General features: G+C 30.6%; 2 protein-coding genes across 5 annotated transcripts in view; one reads left to right on the top strand and one right to left on the bottom strand.

The window, feature by feature from the left end:
• The first annotated feature begins 1,906 nt into the window (after positions 1–1,906).
• LOC129913662 (kelch-like protein 28) lies at positions 1,907–12,377 on the top strand. 2 transcript variants are annotated; one of them, XM_055992447.1, is made up of 7 exons: positions 1,907–2,334; positions 2,405–2,501; positions 2,567–2,803; positions 3,141–3,247; positions 9,607–10,258; positions 10,320–10,557; positions 12,152–12,377. In XM_055992447.1, exons 1-7 carry the CDS (start codon positions 2,227–2,229, stop codon positions 12,327–12,329), a joined length of 1,617 nt encoding a protein of 538 aa, XP_055848422.1. In that variant the 5' UTR covers positions 1,907–2,226; the 3' UTR covers positions 12,330–12,377. The 2 variants fall into 2 exon arrangements, with proteins under 2 accessions (XP_055848422.1, XP_055848423.1); XM_055992448.1 differs by having other exon boundaries at positions 2,228–2,334; positions 2,389–2,501.
• Positions 12,378–13,018: 641 nt separating this feature from the next.
• The window catches only part of LOC129913661 (uncharacterized protein CG43427), a 111,771-nt gene continuing 105,355 nt past the window's right edge, over positions 13,019–19,434 (bottom strand). For 2 of the 3 annotated variants that reach the window (XM_055992444.1, XM_055992445.1), the window contains 3 exons: positions 15,090–16,140; positions 14,850–15,025; positions 13,019–13,290 (listed from right to left, as the gene is read on the bottom strand). In XM_055992444.1, the coding sequence (XP_055848419.1) occupies positions 13,103–13,290; positions 14,850–15,025; positions 15,090–16,140 (1,415 nt within the window). In that variant the 3' untranslated portion in view covers positions 13,019–13,102. Of the gene's footprint in view, positions 13,291–13,376; positions 13,441–14,849; positions 15,026–15,089; positions 16,141–19,434 lie in introns of all 3 variants that reach the window. The other variant, XM_055992446.1, reaches the window with a different exon arrangement.

Raw genomic sequence — 19,434 nt, 5'->3', positions numbered from 1 at the left:
TTCACAAAGAATGTGGACTTCAATACGAAATTGATCGACAAAGTAAATTGTCTTAATTGATTTCTTATCAAATCATAAAATCATAATGTTCCTGTGCCTTCTACTTTTTGAGAAAATTGAAAAATAGACAAAATACTTTCATTATCGGAATCACTCGTTTATTTCAAAAACAATTGATTAAAATAACTTAATTTTAAAATTTATATTAAGTTTATAATTCTAGCTTTTGAGAAAAGTATCAATCAAAACTGTAAGTGTTGCCGTTGTTTTTTAATAATTTTTTTTTCTTTTAAGTATTTTTTTTAGAAAATTGCCCCTCCCGCCAAAACGGGGGGACTTAGACCCCCCTGCCATAGTAAACAATGATTGTATTTAACCCCTCTACAAAATCTCATTATCAGTTCTTGGTGCTTAAGTTATCGTACTTTCCCCTCAAATTTTTCTGTTTTACTTGAGTAAAACTAAAAATGCGAAAAAAAGATAGATTAAAATGGCCATACTTCGGTTAATTTTCAATGAAAAAATTTAGTGAGTACAGCATTTTGAAGGACATTTAATCTTCTTTTTTTCTTTTGAGCAATGTTTATGTCTATCTCAACCCAAAAAAATGTACAACTAAAAAAGCAAAAAAACTCAAAAAATCGATTTTTTTGATATTTTTTTTATGATTGTTTCGACTATTTTGGTATGGAAATTTTTTTTTACAATTTTTAAAAAACATTATTCTAATAGGAAATTCAATTCTCTACAAAAAGTTTTGAGAGCAATATATTAAAATTTTGCTCGGTTTACGAGATATATTGAAAAAACCAAAAAGGGGGCTTTTACACCCCTATCTTCAGTTTCCACCCTCTCATTTAATAGCACTCCGCGGTTTTATCTTCTCTTATAACCCATTGAACGATTCCTGCAATAAAAACCCGTGAACGTGATAGTTCCTTATTGCCATGTTTTTTTCGACATAATCAATAGCCTATAACGAGTTCAAGTACCTAAATACGTTTCCATTGAATCTTATGGTGAATATTTTTTTTCGAACAAATGACAATTTGAATCGAAATACTTTTGGATCAAACTAATGAAAGATCTTAGTAGAGTCAAACCTTGCGCAGATTTTGGCACCAGATTTGGATTTTTTTTATTTTTTGACTTAGTCCGTTTTAGCTGTGAAACCTCCATATGTTCTTATGTATATCGATTCAAATAATTCAGCAACCTGACGTCCAAGAAAACTTTGGTTTTCAGTTATGAATAGATCCTAAAGAGCCCTTTATTTTGATGTATAAATCGATTGGAGTACTTTTTTAAAAATGCATTTTTTTAGGCAAGGGGTAAACCTTGATTTTTCCTCGAAAATCTTATAAAATAGATTTGTTAATTTTTGTCCTAAATATGTAAACCTTCTGATTGTGAACTAATATCCGTAAACCAAAATTTAATCCGAGACCTTGATCCGAAAAAATCTACTTCGGAATGTTAGAAAAAATATATTTTGATTCAAATAATTTAGCAACCAGACGTATCTACATACAAGAAATTTTTGGTTTTCAGTTAAGAAAAGAGCTGAAAGAGGCCTTTCGTTTGATGTTTCACTCGATTGATTTGGATGACTTTTTTGAAAATTCCTTTTTTTTAGGCAAATTGATTTTTTTGTCGAAAATCTGAAAAAATAGATTCGTTAATTTTTGTCCTAAAAATGTAAACCTGCTGATTATTAATTCATATCTGTAAACCAAAATTTGTTCCGAGACCTTGATCCGAAAATATCTGCTTTCGAATGTTAAAAAAATATATTTTGATTCAAATATGTAATTTAACAACGTTTAATATTTAAATAATAATATAAAGACAGTTCTTATAAATTTAAAGTTAACTAATATTAGTTCTTTAAACTATAGGAGCAAGTATGTGTGACCCGCAGTCTCGCATTTTAATTCCCTTGAACAATGATTACAAAAAAACAAATTATGGTACTTTAACAATTTTTTTGAACCCAAACAGATTTCAAACTAAAAGTCACGAATTACCTACTAATCAGAAGTAAAATATCAAACATAAAATTGTAACCTGCGCACTTAAAAAGTCAACAACCATAAACAGCGCAAGACATGTAAGAGTTTACATAGAATCAATAATTCATCATTTGATAGCAAAAAAAAGTGCATTAATTGGAGAAGTAAATTTGCATTTATGTAAGTTATCAGTTTTTTGCAAATCTTATCAAACATGGAAAACAAAGTAGAAATTAACGAAAAAGTTATTACAAACTTCTTAAATTGTCACCACAGTGATGACATTCTATTGCGACTAAACGAACTGCGAAACGACAGCCAGGTATGAATGTTTCTTTAATTGAATTCTATAATAATATTATTCACTTGTCTAAAGGTTTCTTATTGTATAGCTTTGCGATATAATTCTTGTTGCTGGCGATGAAAAATTCAATGCTCATAGGAATGTACTCTCAGCGGCCAGCTTGTATTTCCTCGCAATGTTTAGCGGTGGGGAAAATATTTTCGAATTTTTTTCCTAATACCAGATGTAATTTTTTTGTTTATTCCTGTAGGATATTTTCCTGAAAGTGACAAAAAGGAAATAGTTCTAAATGACATGGAACCGGATTGCTTAAAATTAATCCTTGATTACATCTACACAGGACATTTGGTTGTTAATCATGCAAATGTACAGAATCTACTAGCAACAGCTTCGTTTCTTCAAATCGATTGGATTGAGGAAAGATGTTGTGATTTTATTGTCAAGGCACTCGATGCCAATAATTGCCTTGGAGTTAAAAAGTTTGGAGGTGTGTATATTTATGTATATCTTAGTTTTTAAGTCATCTGAAGATTGTTCTCTTCTATAAAAATTTGTCCCAAGAAGCACTTGTTGACGTGAATTCACCTTGCAATAAAGTAAATATTTTTTTATTACGTATACGCCCGAGTGACTTGATTTAAAAAAATCATAGGATATAGCTGTGGTAAATAATTCACTATTCATCATGGTGATAAATAAATTGATAAATTGAAATAAAATAAAATTGTTCAATAGTCAATATTAAAGTCAATATGATAGTGCTTTAAAAATGTTTTGTTTTAAGTCTGCACCGTAAATTAATATATTGCTTTTTTTTCTTTCAGAAAACCATTCACTTCCAAGGCTTGAAGAATATGCAAGCGAATATGTACTTAAACATTTTCAGGAAGTTACTAGAAGTGATGAATTTCTATCCATTCCATTTGACGAGGTAATTTATTCTATTGCACTATTATCATTTTCGGAATTAGATGAAAATTTACTTTCATATAATAAATTAATTTAATATCAGTGAGTAGATATTATGACTTCTTGTTTAAATAATTTTTGTGGAATTCCCCCGATGATTTTTACTTGCGATATAGGTACTATAGGGCAAGTTTAGGATTCGTAAAAAAAATCGAACTCGAGATAACAATTTTACATGACATTACGATGATGGAGAATGCCAAAAAAGTGGGTCCGGCAATTCTGTCTGTCTGTCTGTCTGTCTGTCTGTGTGTCTGTCTCTATCTGGAGCTGCAGCCTAAACGAGTGAAGTGATTTTCTTCAAACTTGGTAGTTAGCAGTTTTTGGTGATTCCCTAGAGGGGAAATTGAAATTTTTTTTTTATGACCAAAACTAACGGTACCTGCCATATAACGGAAATAGAAAAGTTAATTTTTTTCAAAAACGGCTTTAACGATTTTGATTAAAATTTTTGTGTGTAGTACTACACATAAGAGCCAACTTTTTAAATAAAAATAATATTTTTTGTACCGTTATTAACGGTACCTGTCATAGAACGGGTTTTTTCATTTCTGAATATCTCGTACAACATTAACCCGATTTAAATGAAAATTTTTATACAAACGTGTGTAAGTAAAGATAATATTAAAAATTTAGAAAATTTTCAAAAAACGCATTTTTGGATTTTTAAAAAATATTTCAATATTTTTTTTTGAAAAATCAATTTTTTGAAAACGGATCAATGAAAAATTTTGAAATTTAGTTTTTATGTGTAAATTAATTATTTCTTCAAAATGGCATACCAACTTTTTTTTGAAAAATGTTAAAAAATTTTTATACATAAAAAATTATTTTTTTAAAAAACGGCTCCTACAATTTTCGAAATTTTTTTTCTAAAAATACCTTTTTATACAAGAAATAAAACGGCATATTTGTTTTTTGTTTTAAGATAATTTAAAACGGAGTTTAATTAATTATAAAAACAGATTTAATTTTTTTATACTACTTATAAAATTTCTTCAAAATATCAAATTTTAAATTTCTTGAATAAAAAGCTTTAACATTATAGTTACTTTAAACATAAGAGCAAGTACGTGCGACCCCAGTCGTGCAATTTATTTCTGTACAGTTTGATTGTACATATTTGTAACTAAAAAATACATAGATTACATACAAATTACGGTATGAAACTATGGAATTTTGAAATGTAATAGCGTTTTAGAGTTGCATTGATTATCAATATTAAATCCTGCGTTCACAATTTTCATTTTAATTAATATATTTGGCTTGCTCAAAATATAGGAAGAAGTCCTAGAAATTTGTATAAATAAAAATATTTTTAGGCTTTCAAGTGAAAGATAATTGCAAGGAAAAAATTTGTATATTGGTTTAAATTGAACACTTAACAAAGAAGCTATGAAATAATTAAAGAAGGAAGAAAAATATTTTTTTTTAAACAATAAAAAAGTTTTTTTTTACAAAAAATAATTCTTAAAAACTAATGGCATCACGTACAATATTAGGTTTTTTTTTGTGTTTAAAATCAAGTTATTTCATGGATTTCTTTTTGGAAATTAAATTTTCAAACTCATTATTAAAATAAAATAACTTCGAACAAATTTAATGTTCTTAAGCCTGATACATACTTGTGAAGAAAGTCGTGGAGTGAATTCATACAATTTTTGTTTGTTTTCAATTTTCAAATATTTTTTTTTTCGAAAAATATATGAGGAGAGTAGATTCACGAGTGAAAAAGATTCCGGTACATTTTGCGCGTAAACTACTTCACGTCGTGAAGCAAAACTCTCCAATTTTTTTTTCACCAAGAAATTTCAATGGAACGTTCACGGGTGACACAAAAAAAAAAATGTATGGATTCACTTCACGACTTGCTTCAACAAGTATGTACTAACCTTAAGTACTCACTATTTTTTTTTCTTAATTTACAATAATGGGCGGTTTGAAAATAGTTTAAAATACTTGAAAAATTGTAAAGTATGATCTTTTTTATCCACATTTTGTGTATGCCAAACCTTGTTTATACTTATTAGTTATTAATTTCCTATTGCTGGTACATATTAACTTTTTTTATTTTTAAACCAAGTCCACACATTTAATATATCGTTGCAAAAGTCTAAATGTTTACAATTTAATGAAAATCGGTTGGAAATTGACGAAAGAAATTTTGCAACGACTCGACTGAAAGTCTAAAAAAACTTTTTTCTGTCCCTAAATGCATATTTTGGGGGTAGTTCAAAAAGCCCTGCAAAACAAATACATACAAATACAAACCTTTTATGCTGATTTTGGTGAACTATGTCTTTTAAACTAGTGACGGGAACTATCGAATGATTTGAACTATCGATAGTTAGTAACTGAATGATTTGCACTATCGAATAGTTCATTCATTCATTCGAATAAAACAATCGAATAAAACTATCGAATAAACTATCGGATAAACTATAAAATATAAAAATTATGGTATAAAAAAACTATTCGAATGAAAAAACTATCGACTAAAAAAATTATTTAAATGAAAAAACTATCGTAAAAAAACTATTCGAATGAAAAAACTATGAAATAAAAAAACTATTCGAATGAAAAAACTATCGCACACAAAAACTTTTCGAATGAAAAAAAACTATCGTATAAGAAAACTATTCGAATGAAAAAACTATTCGAATGAAAAATTTATCGAATAAAAAAAATCTATTCGAATGAAAAAATTGCGAATGAAAAAACTATTCGAATGAAAATAGTAACTTAATGAATGAATGATTTAAACTATAGAATGAATAAATATTTTACAACTATTGATAGTTTGTCAACTTGAGAGTTTGCTTCAAGTTGAGTAATAGTGAACAAAATGGCCCTAAAAATCCTATAATATTCAAACCTTCAAATTAGATTTTCTCTGACATAGCATTTTAAACGTGACAACCCTATGCTTTGACATGATGTCATTGAGCAACCCATGTGCAAACTGTTTCTAATTCTTTAGGAAAATATTACTATCTACTGGTATAACGATGAGGGTAGGCCGTCCTATGTTGGGATCGTAGACAGTGGCGTATCCAGAAAAAATTTTGGAGGGGGCTGGAAAATTTTACTAAAATTTTTTAGAGGGTAAATTTGCGAAAAAATTTTCATTTCTTTTTATTAATCTTTGATCGAGAGTTAAACGCTGTGCTGCGGTACTGAAAGTGGTATAGTAGCATTATACTGCTCTCGACAGATCCGTACTACTGTCTCCTCCTTTCACATTCAGAGTACCTAGTGTTTTTTCAAAGTTCTCGTGTCCCAAACATTTTACACAAACAGCAAGGAGTTGAGTCATCCTTAAAAAAAAAAAATACTTTATTTCGTTCGAACTTTGTCATGTGCTGAATCCAAAACTGTTTACAGATTTATCCCTATCACGTCAAGAGTTTTTGAGCTATACTCTTCAATATTTTAGTTATATACGCCCATGTTCCACAATTCGATCGACAGTGAATTCAAATCACTTTTCAATTTCACGTGAAATTAAATATCAATATTCTTCATTTCGATCGGTTTCGAAAACTTCGAAATTGCTTCTAACTGTCAAAACTGAAGGATCTTCCATTTTTATTTTGTTTCTAAAGTGAAATTACTGCAATTGCAGATTCATTGAAAAAGGCCCCCAAATTCACGAACAGTAACATAGTGAATTGAATTCGATCAGAAAATCTAAATGAGTAAAAAAATGCAGAACGCCTATTTCACTTTCGGCAAGTGAATACGCAAAAAGTGGAATGCAGAACGTGAAAGTCTCAAAAACTAATTTTGAATGAAATTCTTTTTGATGTTTAATCCGAAATATATACATATGTATGTTTTTTCGTAATATGTTGCTGTTTCAATCCAAATCGGAAGCGCAAACTGCAATTTACTTAAAGAAACCTGTTGGCCACTTAGGGCCAATTTATTGAGCCTCCATTAAATTTTTAAATTTGTCGTTTTAGTTAAAAGCTTTGTTAATCTATTGACGTCTTTAAGTTTCCATAATTAAAAATTCATTTTAATTCACTCTGCTTTAGTTAAAGTCTTTACTTTTAATGGAAACTTTATATTTAAAACTCCATTAAAAATATCCCAGGGATTTTTTTATTTTTTGAAAAATTAAACTGTCAAAAGCTACATTTTTGTCAAATAAAATATGTTTAAATTTGAAGGATAAACAATATAAAAACTCAAAAAAGATGGCCCTTAAGTATTTTGCAGCTAAAACGCCAAGCAAAAACCCACAGACTGTTTTACGATATGCAATATCACGAATAGAACTTATAACAAAAGGCTGAGCATAAACTGAAAATATGTATTTTGCAGCACGACAACCGTGTTTTTTGGAGGTGAAGCAGTTGATATAGTATATGTGACAATTGACCACGTACATGACTATTGACTAATTATAATAAGTGAATTTTCGTTTGTTTAACCCGCATACCTTCCCTTAATAGAGCCTCGACTCGCAGTTATTTAAAATAATATTACCTTTATGGCATTATTTTGAATATAAACCAATTCTTAGTTAGCAACGGCTCGCATGATAATACCAATATATAATAGGCAAAAGATTCGCATATTTGCAAGTGCATAGAAGCATAAATCCATGAAGATTTGCCCTATTGAACAGGGGGTACATTCTATAAAAAACGAAACGCAAACGATCGTTCGTTTTTGAAAAACGAAAGAAAATTTGCGACAGATACAGAACAAATTCTTTCGTTTTTCAAGTTGTGTGAATCAAACCTTTCGCACACACGAAAACGTTTGTTCGTTTTCGCCATACAGAATCTCACCCCAGCTTTAGCTCCATTAAAATCACATCACAAAATTTAAAATAAAGTTTTAGAATAATTTGAGGTAGGTACTTTTACCAATTACAATTACCAAACGTTGGTCTTATGATATTGATTGAACACTTTTTCACCATCTCAATATTTCCATATTTATGCATATTTTATTTATTTTTAATTGTCAATTGACAATGAAGCTTTTTTTAATAAAATAATAAATGAAATGACATTTGACGCTAATGGAGAGTGAATAAATAGAAACCCTGTCTAAAACCTCCATTTGCTCTAAAAATCCCTCTTAAAAGGTCGAATTTGGTGTTTTAACTAAAACGACTTTTAAATTTAATGATCAATTAGTTAATGATGCCAAACTTCAAAAAAGTCCTTAAAAGAGACTGAATTAAACGAATTTGGTTTTTAATTTTAAAATTCCCTTTTTTAATGGCGATTTAAGTTTAATGGAGAGTCAATAAATTGGGCCTTAGATTTTGAGATATCAAATATTTCTATTTCCAATTTCTTTGAGAAAAATATTATTAAAAAAAAAAATGTAAATATACTTAAGACGATCAAATACGGCGTTTTGAGATTGAATAAGAAGTTTTGCAATAGGGGTATTCACGACCCGGTTTAACAAAAAGGTGTAAAAATGCAAAATTTTGTTTTCTACTACCACAACACAATAGACAAATTTTGCAATAGGGTTGGGGTATAGCAAAAGTGTAAATGTGTAAACAAAATGTTACACTTTTGCACTTTTACAACGATACAAGACCATTTGCATCGAATTGTGAATACCCCTAATAATTTAACAGTGATGTAATTGGAAGTCAAAATACTAAAAAAATGATCTAAAGAATTCTGAATTGGACTAAAATCCGAAAAACAAAAATTATCCCAACCCTCATCGTCAGCTTAGGCTCTTACTCAAACAAACCCAAACAGCTGTTTCAGAATTTGGAGGGGGCTCGAGCATCTGTGCTGCCTCTAAATCTCTAAGATTTACGAACAAGTTTCAGTTAATCATGTAAATTATGATGAAATCAGCTAAATAAAAACATGATCTTGAAGGCTTGGGGGGGGCTTGAGCCCCCTGAGCCCCCCCCTCAATACGCCACTGATCGTAGATTATAAGAAATAAAGGAAAATTAACTGAAAATTTGAGCGAGCCAAATTGATATCTTATTTTTTTACATATTTTTAAACCTCAGACCCAAATACAACTTTCGGAGAGTTGAAAGATGTTACTGATTTTTAGTTAAAAAAGATAAAATTTATTAGAATTTGATTTTTAATTAATGGCACCTTCAGTGTTAAAAATATTTTATTTTGCGTATGTATCAACACGGTGGTGTTTAGGGTCAAACCTAGTGACCTACTAAAGAGTGTACATTTAGGTCCTACTTTACTTATTTTTTTCTTGTGAGAGAAATGAATTTATATCTATTCTGTCCTTAACGTTATAAACTAAAACAAACATATTGAATACAAAATTTAATATATCTTCTTTTTTTTCTTAAAGTTTCATAAAATACTAGAAAATCCAGAACTTTACATTTACGATGAAGAAGCACTTCTTCGCAGCATTATCAAATGGATCGATCATAATCCAGCCGAACGCCAACAACATCTTACCCAGCTAGTTACTAAACTACATCCAGCTTGTGTTAGTAACAAGCTTGTTCAGTCAATAAATATGCTTCATGATGATAAAGACTGTCGTGATTGGGTAGACAGCGTCAGTCAGAGCATCGATAAAATGCAATGGAATATTTTCGTGCTCGATAAAATGGGAAGGCAACCAGATTTTGGCAAATACGATATGACAACAGGCAATATGATACCACTCAGTCCGTTTCCTTTGGAAGCGTTTGCACTAAGCTTTGCAAGTCAGAAACATTTTTTATACGTCCAAGGCGGATGTGTTGGTAGAAGTCGACGGACATGCTTCTATTATAATGTTTATAAGAATAAATGGTTTAGCATGCCATCAATGAAAGAACAACGCTCACATCATAGATCACTGATTTTGGATAGTTTTCTATATGCAATGGGAGGAAATGGTTCGAAGGTCACACACAGATCAGTCGAGTGCATGGATTTGGAAACGGGAACGACAATGCTTGTTGAACCGATGTTATCGCCAAGGAGCTCAATGGGAGCTGTTGTCTGTGGTACCTTTTAATTTTTTTTCAAATCATATCGATACAAGTTTATTTTTAAAAATTGTTTCAGAACAAAGCTTATACGTGATGGGTGGTGAAACAGATCAAAAAAGTTTAAGTTCCGTAGAAATGTTCGATCCCAGAGTTGGTATTTGGCAAAGTATGCCAAGACTAAATGTTGTCAATAGCTATTGCACTAGTGCCGTAACAGATAACTACATTTATTGCTGTGAGGGACTAGGAAGTTCAATGGAACGATTTGATTTGCGAAGTCGTGAATGGGAAATGATAGAATTTACTTCCGAAAGGTAAGTTTATGTTATCACATGTACATTAATATATCAATCATCGTACCGCTGCACAAAGGGGAATTTATAGGTACCAAAAAGCTGATCAAAATTCAAAAGTCTCAAATAAAACATGAAGCTTAACATAAAAGTTTAACCGTAATGTCATAGATAAATAGGCACTGCATCAATTGACAACCATAATAATTACCTTGCCATGTCGATCTCTTACGTACTTTTATTCAAATGATAGTGCTTGCCGTATCGACTTCTTTTTGATCATTTAAGGTGAGAGTTTAATGTTTTTTTTTTTACGAAAGCCGAAAATGAAAAATAACAAAAAAGTAATTATAGTAGCCCTTGGTACCTAGAAAATTAGTACTTCTTAATTTCATAGTGAGTAAAAAATGCCTTAACCATTTCCGCTTGCGATACCTAATGGCTCGGAAATCTAAGCATGCCATAATGTAAAATTTTGACATTTATTGAATGATCAAATCAATATAGCTGAACTGGTTTAATTGTTTAGTCAGCTATAAATTTGTTTTAATTATTTTGTTTGCGTCCTAATTGCGGGTCACTGTGGTGTATGTGTAACTTTTGTTTATATTGAAATATCTTATTGGTTAATACAAACATATCGTAAGAATTCTAAAATATGGCAAGTAATTTTTGTATTTATTAATTACATTGAACCTTTTACATTTAAAAATACCAACAAATAATTTTGATCATTCTTTGGGTCAAATACTCCTATGTGCGCTGTTGCGAAAAATGAATCGTAAATTTCTACAAAAAAAAAATAAAATTTCTATTAAAATGCTAGAATTACATATTTGGAGAAAGACAATTCTATCAATGTCGAATTATAGAATTCACGATGTTATAGAAAAAAGTGTTCCAAGTTCAGTTTTATATTTCTCAGAGCAATAATTTATTATTAGAAAGGTTTTGAATGAACAACAACAACTACCATCTCATAGGTTATAGCTGTTTAACGGGCACCCGTTCAATTAATTTTGAAAAAAAAAAAAAAAATAGCAACACCATATTTCTAATATCAGAATTTTTTGAGAAAAATTAAAAACGCAGTTTGATTAGAATAGCTTACTAAGATCATTATGTATAGGTACCAAGTTTAATCGAAATCGTTAGATCCTTTTTCGAGAAAATTGCAATAACTTAAAAATATTATTTTTTACTGCCCGAGATATCTTCAGTTGTTTGGCATATTATATTTTCCATTGAAAATATAACGTCATTATCTCCTTTATGATATATGAAGCCAAACCCATTTACTTCATTTTGAGATATCTAGGGCAGTTAAAAATATATCGGAAAGATTTAAACAGGTCTTGAAAGAAGGAAATCAGTTTTTATAGAAACCGTTACTAATTATGTTGAAACAATTTTCCTTATATAAAAGAATAAGGTTCGAAGTAGTCAAAAAAACTTTTTTTTTTTTGTATTTTTTAACAGTAATAACTCGGATTCGAGTTCAGTACACCGAAAACCTTCTGAAAAGTATATTTTTATTTCGGCAACAAAACCCTTGTTAACCAGTGTTATTATTTACTTCAAAAAATTATTTAATTTTTCATTTTTTTCTTTTCAGAGAATTCTTTGAAATATTTTCAATTGGCAACGATGTGTACAGTATTTCTAGTGAAGAAATCGCTCGATACTATCCGGCTGGAAATCGCTGGGAAAATATTTTCTACTATCCGTTTACTCGTGAATGGGACACAGCACTTGCAGTTGAACTTGTAAATGAAAGTTCGGTGGTTTTCTAACTTCAATAAGATCAAAAACTAGATAGACAAAAATAAAAACAACAATAATTTCAATTCAATAACAGTTTTATTTGTTAATTAAAAAAAAAGAAAACTAAAATTTTTTTGTTATATAAACAAGATGTTGATATATGTATGTATGTATGTGAATGTGTTTGTATGAATAAAATTTAAAATATCTGAATAATTTATGTGTTGTGTTTTATTTTTTTATTTTAATTTTTTATTCTTTGTTTATATATTAAATCAATTCAAAAATACGTTTCTTTTTGTTTGTTTGTATAATATTTATGTGTATAGTAATTTTATAATATAAATAACAGCTAAAACTATAATAACAATTATTTAAATGGAAGAAAGATACAATTCCAAACCTTAATTTTGTTTTTTTGGTTTTTTGTTTTTTTCGTTTTTTGTTTTAAGTAAATTTGGACACAATATACAGCTGATAAACATATTGCCACATAGAATAAAAATATTTTCAATGAGAAGCTTGGTCATTGATTTTTATTTGTTTGTTTTGTTTAAAAATCCTGTTTAACCGATCTTCTTAAAATTCATTGTAACATTTATGTATAATAATAATATATTTTCGTTAAATACAATTTACAATTTATTGTTTTTTTGCTTAAAAACTAATCCATTAGAATCCATAACAACAATTTATATTATTGTATTTTTTTTGTTTCTTTTTGTTTTTTTTATATAAATAGACTAACACACGCAAGATTATATACTAAAGAAAAAAATAAAATGAAAGAGAGTATATAATTTTATACACAACTGAACTTAATTCCATCATCACTGGAATAACAGTTCTGGCAATGAAGCTTGTGATTTCGAACGCGAACATCGGTACCATTACGACCATCGCTGAGCTGTAGATGACACACGCAACATTTAAAACAATTTATATGGTAGAATAGTCCCAGAGATTCGATAATCATTGCTGCTCCACGTCCTAAAAAAAAAGAAGACAAATTCATTTGATTTTAATTAAATTAATTCTTTATGAATGTTTTGTGATTGATTTAAATAAAAAGTTACATTTAAACCCAAACGATGTATTTGATGGTACTATGGGTTTTCTTACAAGCAGCATCATCATTTTCTGAGCAGCATGCATAGACAAATTATAATTGAGTAATTGTAAATGTCTTTTATTTTTAAGGTCAAATTTGCACATGTAAAAACAATACTTGTTAATTTTTTAAACGTGTTTTTCAAAAACTTATACCTAATTTTCTTTTTTTTTGAGTACCTAATTTCGTTATTTTACACGCAAAATTATCATTCTTAATAGCACAGGGAAATAAAAAAAAAGGAATTTTGTAGAACGAAATACAGGATGCTGATTTTGTTGGTGCCAGAAAGAATATGATGTAAGAAAAACGGGTTTTTGAGACTCCACACACTCGCAGTGGCTTAGAAAGAAGTTAACGGGTAACGGAGTTAGACAAGCAAAATTAAAAAAAAAAAAAAAAAAAAAACAGTTAAAGAATTAGTTGCGCAATGGTTAGCGTGATGAGGCTCTGGGTTTAATTTCAGCCTCTATTATCTAGGGAACTTCATCTCGCGAGTAAAGCCCCCAAGAGTCACATTTTCATGAAAAAATACAACTCTTTAAGAGCTCACTTTTAGTATTCCATATTTGATTGTCGAGTAGAGCAAGCTATTCCCTCTGACTAAGAACCCATTTATTCACTCTCAACTATTTTAAAAGTTACTCTTGTCCAAATTTTGACTTCTTTTTCATAAAAAAAGATTATGCTCTCAACATATCGGCCATTCTAAAGTAACGGAAAGGACATAGACCGAGAGCCCACACCAAATTTTGGGAGTGGAGGCATAACCAAAATGTGAGTATGCAGTTTTATAGACTTATGCGTTCTAATAACTAATTAAAAATTCAGGCAGCTTTAAATCGCGGCATTATATGGTTTTCGGGAGGTTAAATATCTCGAGTTTTCCAATTAATGTGAGTAGGCTATATTAACACAAATTCACATTCTGAATATAAGAACTGATGTTCTGACATTCTTGGAGGAAAAGTGTTTTTTGTAACTGTTTTTTCTTACCCCTGTTACTTCTAATCCCACTCACTCCAACTCAAAAAATATTCATCTTTTTATAAAGGATATTAATACAATTTTTAGACGTCGTTTCGGGCGGCCTCATTTCATTCAGTATTATGAGATACTTTAAAATATTGTCTTCTCCTCCCTCACTCTTGCATTATGTGGGTTAAAAAAAAAAACATGCAAATAGTGAATTAAAATTTTGGCCTAGATGCTAAAACACTCTAATCGAAAATAAATAAACCCTTGTCCTCAAAAACTAAACAAAATCTTCATCTTCTTGTCGTCAGTGTTAATAAATAAACAGAAAACAAATATTCGTGAATCTTTGAATAACATTCAAATATCTTAAAATTAAATAACGAATTACTTCCATGTGCAAATTGAATTTTTTCTTCTTAATATTAAAAAAAAAAAAAAACTAAATTAAATAAGTAATTACCTAGTTCATCGCCACAATGTGAGCACTTCTTCTTACCACTCACACTAAGTATTTTTTCCTGTTGCTGCTGGTGTTGAGTAACACTCTTCTCTAATAATCGAGTCGGTGATGAGTTATGTAAAATACTTTGTGACCCAATTTGATGATTTGGTACACCAGCATGTGAATCATCGAACCTAAAATGTAAAAAAAAATTCTTAAATAAATTAAACTACATGGAAAAAATATTCTTGCAGTTACCTCTTCCGTTCGCCGATTCCCTTGCTTTGGACTCTTTGTGTAAGTGTTTGGATAACAGCATCTGGCAATGGTTTGTTATCCTTATTTCCGCCAGTTTGTGTGTTTGGTGGCACACCAATATTATTATTGCCTACTCCCCTCGTCCAACCATTAGTATTTCTAAGACCACGCTGCTGCTCAATTCGTCTTTGTTCAGCTTCTTGAACAAGCCAATGATTGTTGTAGCTAAATGTATCTGGGACGGATTTTCTTTTTTGCTGATATGACACCCAACCATTTTCCACGGTTTTATTTTCGGCAAATTCCTTTTTCGTATGCACCCAGGCATCATTGTATTTTGGTTTTGGTGTTGCACTCAAAGCATGCAAGGCATTCCTTGTCATATTGCCATGTGACACCACTGGCGGCATATGATGAACATTTGGCTGGGACATTCTCATTTGGACATGTTCGTCGGATATCATTTGCGAACGAGTCGGTTTCATTGGTGGCATTTGCTGAATTAATTTCGATCCACCACGAAAATCTGGCAAATCTGACATTGACCTGCAATAGTCTGTTTCAATTTGATATACTTGCTGATTTTGGATATTGGCATAGATGTTATTGTTGCTATTATTGTTGTTCTGACTTTGTTGCATGTTTATAGTTGCATTGATATCTTGCAATGATCTACGATTGTTGGACATTAATATTTTAGCGCCATGCTGTAGTTCACGCCGAGCCATGTTCTCTCGTAGAATTAAATTATCACGCTGTCGCTTAAGTTCGTCTTGTTCGACTTGAAGAAGTTCTCGCTCAACGCGTAGAACTTCTTCTTGTTCACGAATTTGATCTTCGATACATTGTATTTTGGCATTGGCTTCTTCCATGCCGGGTATCATTTGATTTTGAGGAATGAGTAGTCTTTGTTGTTGTTCGGCATTGTGGTTCATTCGAGCATGAATGGCTAAAAGTTCTTCATGATGATCGGGCTCGTCGGATGAATTTGTAAATGGTTCGCTACTTTGGCGTGAATGATTCTCAGACACACCTGAGTCACGGCTTTCACCTGAAATAAAGAATGGTTTTACAATTTTTTTCAGCAAGAAAGATTTATTTTTTTTTGGTTTGTTACGAGATCTTTGAAATTCAGAGGAGGCAAGTAGTGATCTTGGAAATAGAATACATTTTAAGATTATTAAGATGACAGAAACGTACAAAAACGGAATCGCAATCATACCAGTAGAAGAGCTAACGTGATTTCGAAATCATAGTGACCATTTGATATTTCTTAAACTGGTTATGTAAGTAAAGGTGAAGTCTGTTTTCAATGCTTATGCTTCTAAACTGGATGTGAGCAGATGATAAAGGATACATTTATCAAATCAATAAAAAAACATTGTAGTGGAGTGATGAAGTAAACGCACTGATAACTAGGAAAAAAACAACTTTCAAAGTTTTTTCAATGTTCCTTAAAAATTGGTGTGGGAAGCATCTTGAGCTTGGATTTACTTATATAAAAATCAAAGGCAAAATGTACATTGGTAGGATGGCTTAACATTTTAGATACTGATTCTAACTGACGTTTCAAGAATTAGCGCTGAGGGAACTTTTTGCAGAAGTGTAGAGGACCAATCTAACAGTTGATGGGCAAAGAAAGTATTAGCTATTTTGCGGCATTTTGCTTACGGTTGATCAGTTTAACTTTGTCAGCGTAAGGAGGTGAGTTTAAATTATCATCCCATGAATTGCCTCGATTGTCAGGGAATAATTTTAATAAAAAAGGAGACCATGCTCAAAAAGAGATTATGTTACAAACGTTACGTAAAGGGATTCTGGTTTATTAGGGTCGGGTAATAATAGGATCACCGCTTAACGAAACCTAAAGTTAAATTAACTTTGTTGATAATTCAGCTCTCTAGAATCCCAAATCACAAAGATAGGTAACAATGGAAATTGGTTGGTTTTCAAAGTATTAAGTTCTGGAAGGAGGTTTTAGGCTTTGAGAGAAAAGGTAATCGCCTTATATTTACTTATGTTACTAAAAAATTAAATTCGCAACAAGTAAAAAATTTATTAAGAGCGTTTTGCAATGGGACGGCATCGGAGGAGGATAAAATAAGCTTGACCCTTTGTTTCCCGTTAGTTACAGCGTAAAACCGAACAATATAATGCTCGTAGCTTGTAATACATCAAAATAAAGCCAACATCATTCACATTAAGAAGAAAAATCAAAGGGCCGAGGATATTGCCTGCAGAGAACTTTGTAAATGCGATTTTCAAGACATACGAGCTAATCCTGCTTATGAAATATGGTCAAAAGCCGAGGCATCTGAGTATCAGAAATATGATTTTTTGAGAAATTTTATAAAAGAATTTGCTATAGTTTCTATAGATGAGATCAACTTTATTTCGAAAACACTTTGGAGACAAATTTTATGAGGTTCGTTGTGATGAGATTGATCTGCTCTAAAGAAATTCATGCTGGGCAGGGGTGAACACTGACTTTCAATGGAAATATACAGTGGTATGTATCAAGTTTTTGAAAAGTGGGATGGAAAAAACATTAGCAATAGTTTGTAATCACATTTTTTCAAAAAATTGAGGAAATAAAAGAATCTTTTCATGAGTACGGATATAGGTATTATCCAGGACTATAGCTGTCTTTGAGCTTATTTTACAATTGTAGCAGGGTAAGAAGTTAAGGTACCAGATATTTTAAGAGTGGAAGGAAGGTCATCGGATTTTATTTTAGAACTAAAGAAGCACTTAAGATCAGTAAGAGTTCAATTTTGCATTTGGCAAAGACATTTGATATAGAGTTTATACGGAGAAATGTTTGCAGTATTTATATTAGAAAATGCATATAGCTTATTGATTTTGGCGTAGTCGGCTTTTTAAAAATTGCAACAGACGGAATTTTCTACATTTGTGTTAAAACGTCCGTTTTCGTTTTCTTACATAGAGAAAATTGAAAGGAGATGGGAGAAGTTGGGAATTTTCAGAAAAATACAATTGTCAGCAGTCAGTTAATAGAAATCATGTCTGATTCAATAGGTCGTAATCAGTTCATATAAATAAAAGTTTTCATAGCCTTAACCCTTAGAAGTTAGTGTTAGTCTAGGCGACCTAGTAGTTGCCTTTGCAATATTATATGATATAGGTACGGTGACCATCCGTCCCGGTTTACCCGGGACTGTCCCGTATTTCTACAGCTTGTCCCGGGTTTTTATTTAAGAAACCCGGGACGTATAAGTGTCCCGTATTTTGTAATTTGTCCCGTGATTGTCCCGTATTTGCACATTCTCTGATTTTTGTATTCAATATTTTAAACACTTTGTACGGAAAACAAGAAAATACTGGTTGGAATTAAATTTTTTCTAATTTTTCGGATAAAGCAAAAAGCTTAGTACGCTGCTGAAGCAAAACGAACATTTTTCTAAGTCTCCAAAGTCAAAAAACTGTTGCTGCAAGAAAAATTGCCTGGACAAATAAATGGGATTGACAAACAACGAAAAGTTAAATTTTCATTCACGATTTCGTTGTGCTGGTTTTGTATGAAAATTTTCGTTTCGCCTTTAGACTAGGCTTTATTTTGTTAAAAATGTTCTTCTAGTTCCAGCTGCTGTTTGTCAGGTTTCTACACCAGTTAAAATGTTTTCGAATAAAGAACAACATATGGAAGAGTAAAGAACCCAGATAAGTTTGAAAACTTTTAAGGACATGTTAAAAGTTGTGTTAAAGATCATACAATTTCAAAATTATTTGAAGTAAAATTAAAATGTTAAAAAATAGCTCTTCCGATTTTGATTAAAAAAATATTTTTTTAGAAGTTATAAACAGACATTATTATAAAACATTTTCTTGATTTCTGATTTCGTAAACGACTTAAATGATTTCAACAAAAACGCTCCCATAAAATCGTTTAGGAAATCTTGATATCAAAGTAAGGAAAAATTATGAAAACTGATTTAAAAAAATTTATTTATTATTTTCAAAACGATCCAACGAATTTTTTATCTGTCCCGGGTTTCGCTTCCAAAAATATGGTCACCGTAGATATAGGTGATTGAAATAAGTTCCTAAATAATTGAGTTGAATCAATTGCATTCAAAAACGAAATTCTCCGAAAATGAGACCTATTTAGCTATCGTTTATTTATTGACAGTTATTAACATGGACACAATATTTACTAAAATTAACATTACAAACATATTCTAGTTCACTTTAGTTATCAACTTCATAATCAGTTGGGACCTTATTATTACGAATGGGCAAAAGAGTACCACAGCCAGACGATTAAATTGAACTTTCAAATACATGTTTGTAAATAAGAAAATCGTAAAGTCTGACGTGAAAAGTA

Source organism: Episyrphus balteatus, chromosome 3, assembly GCF_945859705.1.
Source record: "Episyrphus balteatus chromosome 3, idEpiBalt1.1, whole genome shotgun sequence".
Taxonomy (NCBI): Eukaryota; Metazoa; Arthropoda; class Insecta; order Diptera; family Syrphidae; genus Episyrphus; species Episyrphus balteatus.
Note: the sequence above shows the minus strand (reverse complement) of the source record. Positions and strands in the feature narration are given on the sequence as shown.

What these genes read in the sequence shown, in the direction of transcription:
- LOC129913662 (XM_055992447.1), top strand. Translation starts at nt 2,227, where the DNA reads ATGGAAAACAAAGTAGAAATTAACGAAAAAGTTATTACAAACTTCTTA. An exon ending in TGGAGTTAAAAAGTTTGGAG is followed by an intron (nt 2,804 to 3,140) that starts GTGTGTATATTT and finishes TTTTTCTTTCAG; the next exon opens with AAAACCATTCACTTCCAAGG. An exon ending in TATCCATTCCATTTGACGAG is followed by an intron (nt 3,248 to 9,606) that starts GTAATTTATTCT and finishes TTTTTCTTAAAG; the next exon opens with TTTCATAAAATACTAGAAAA.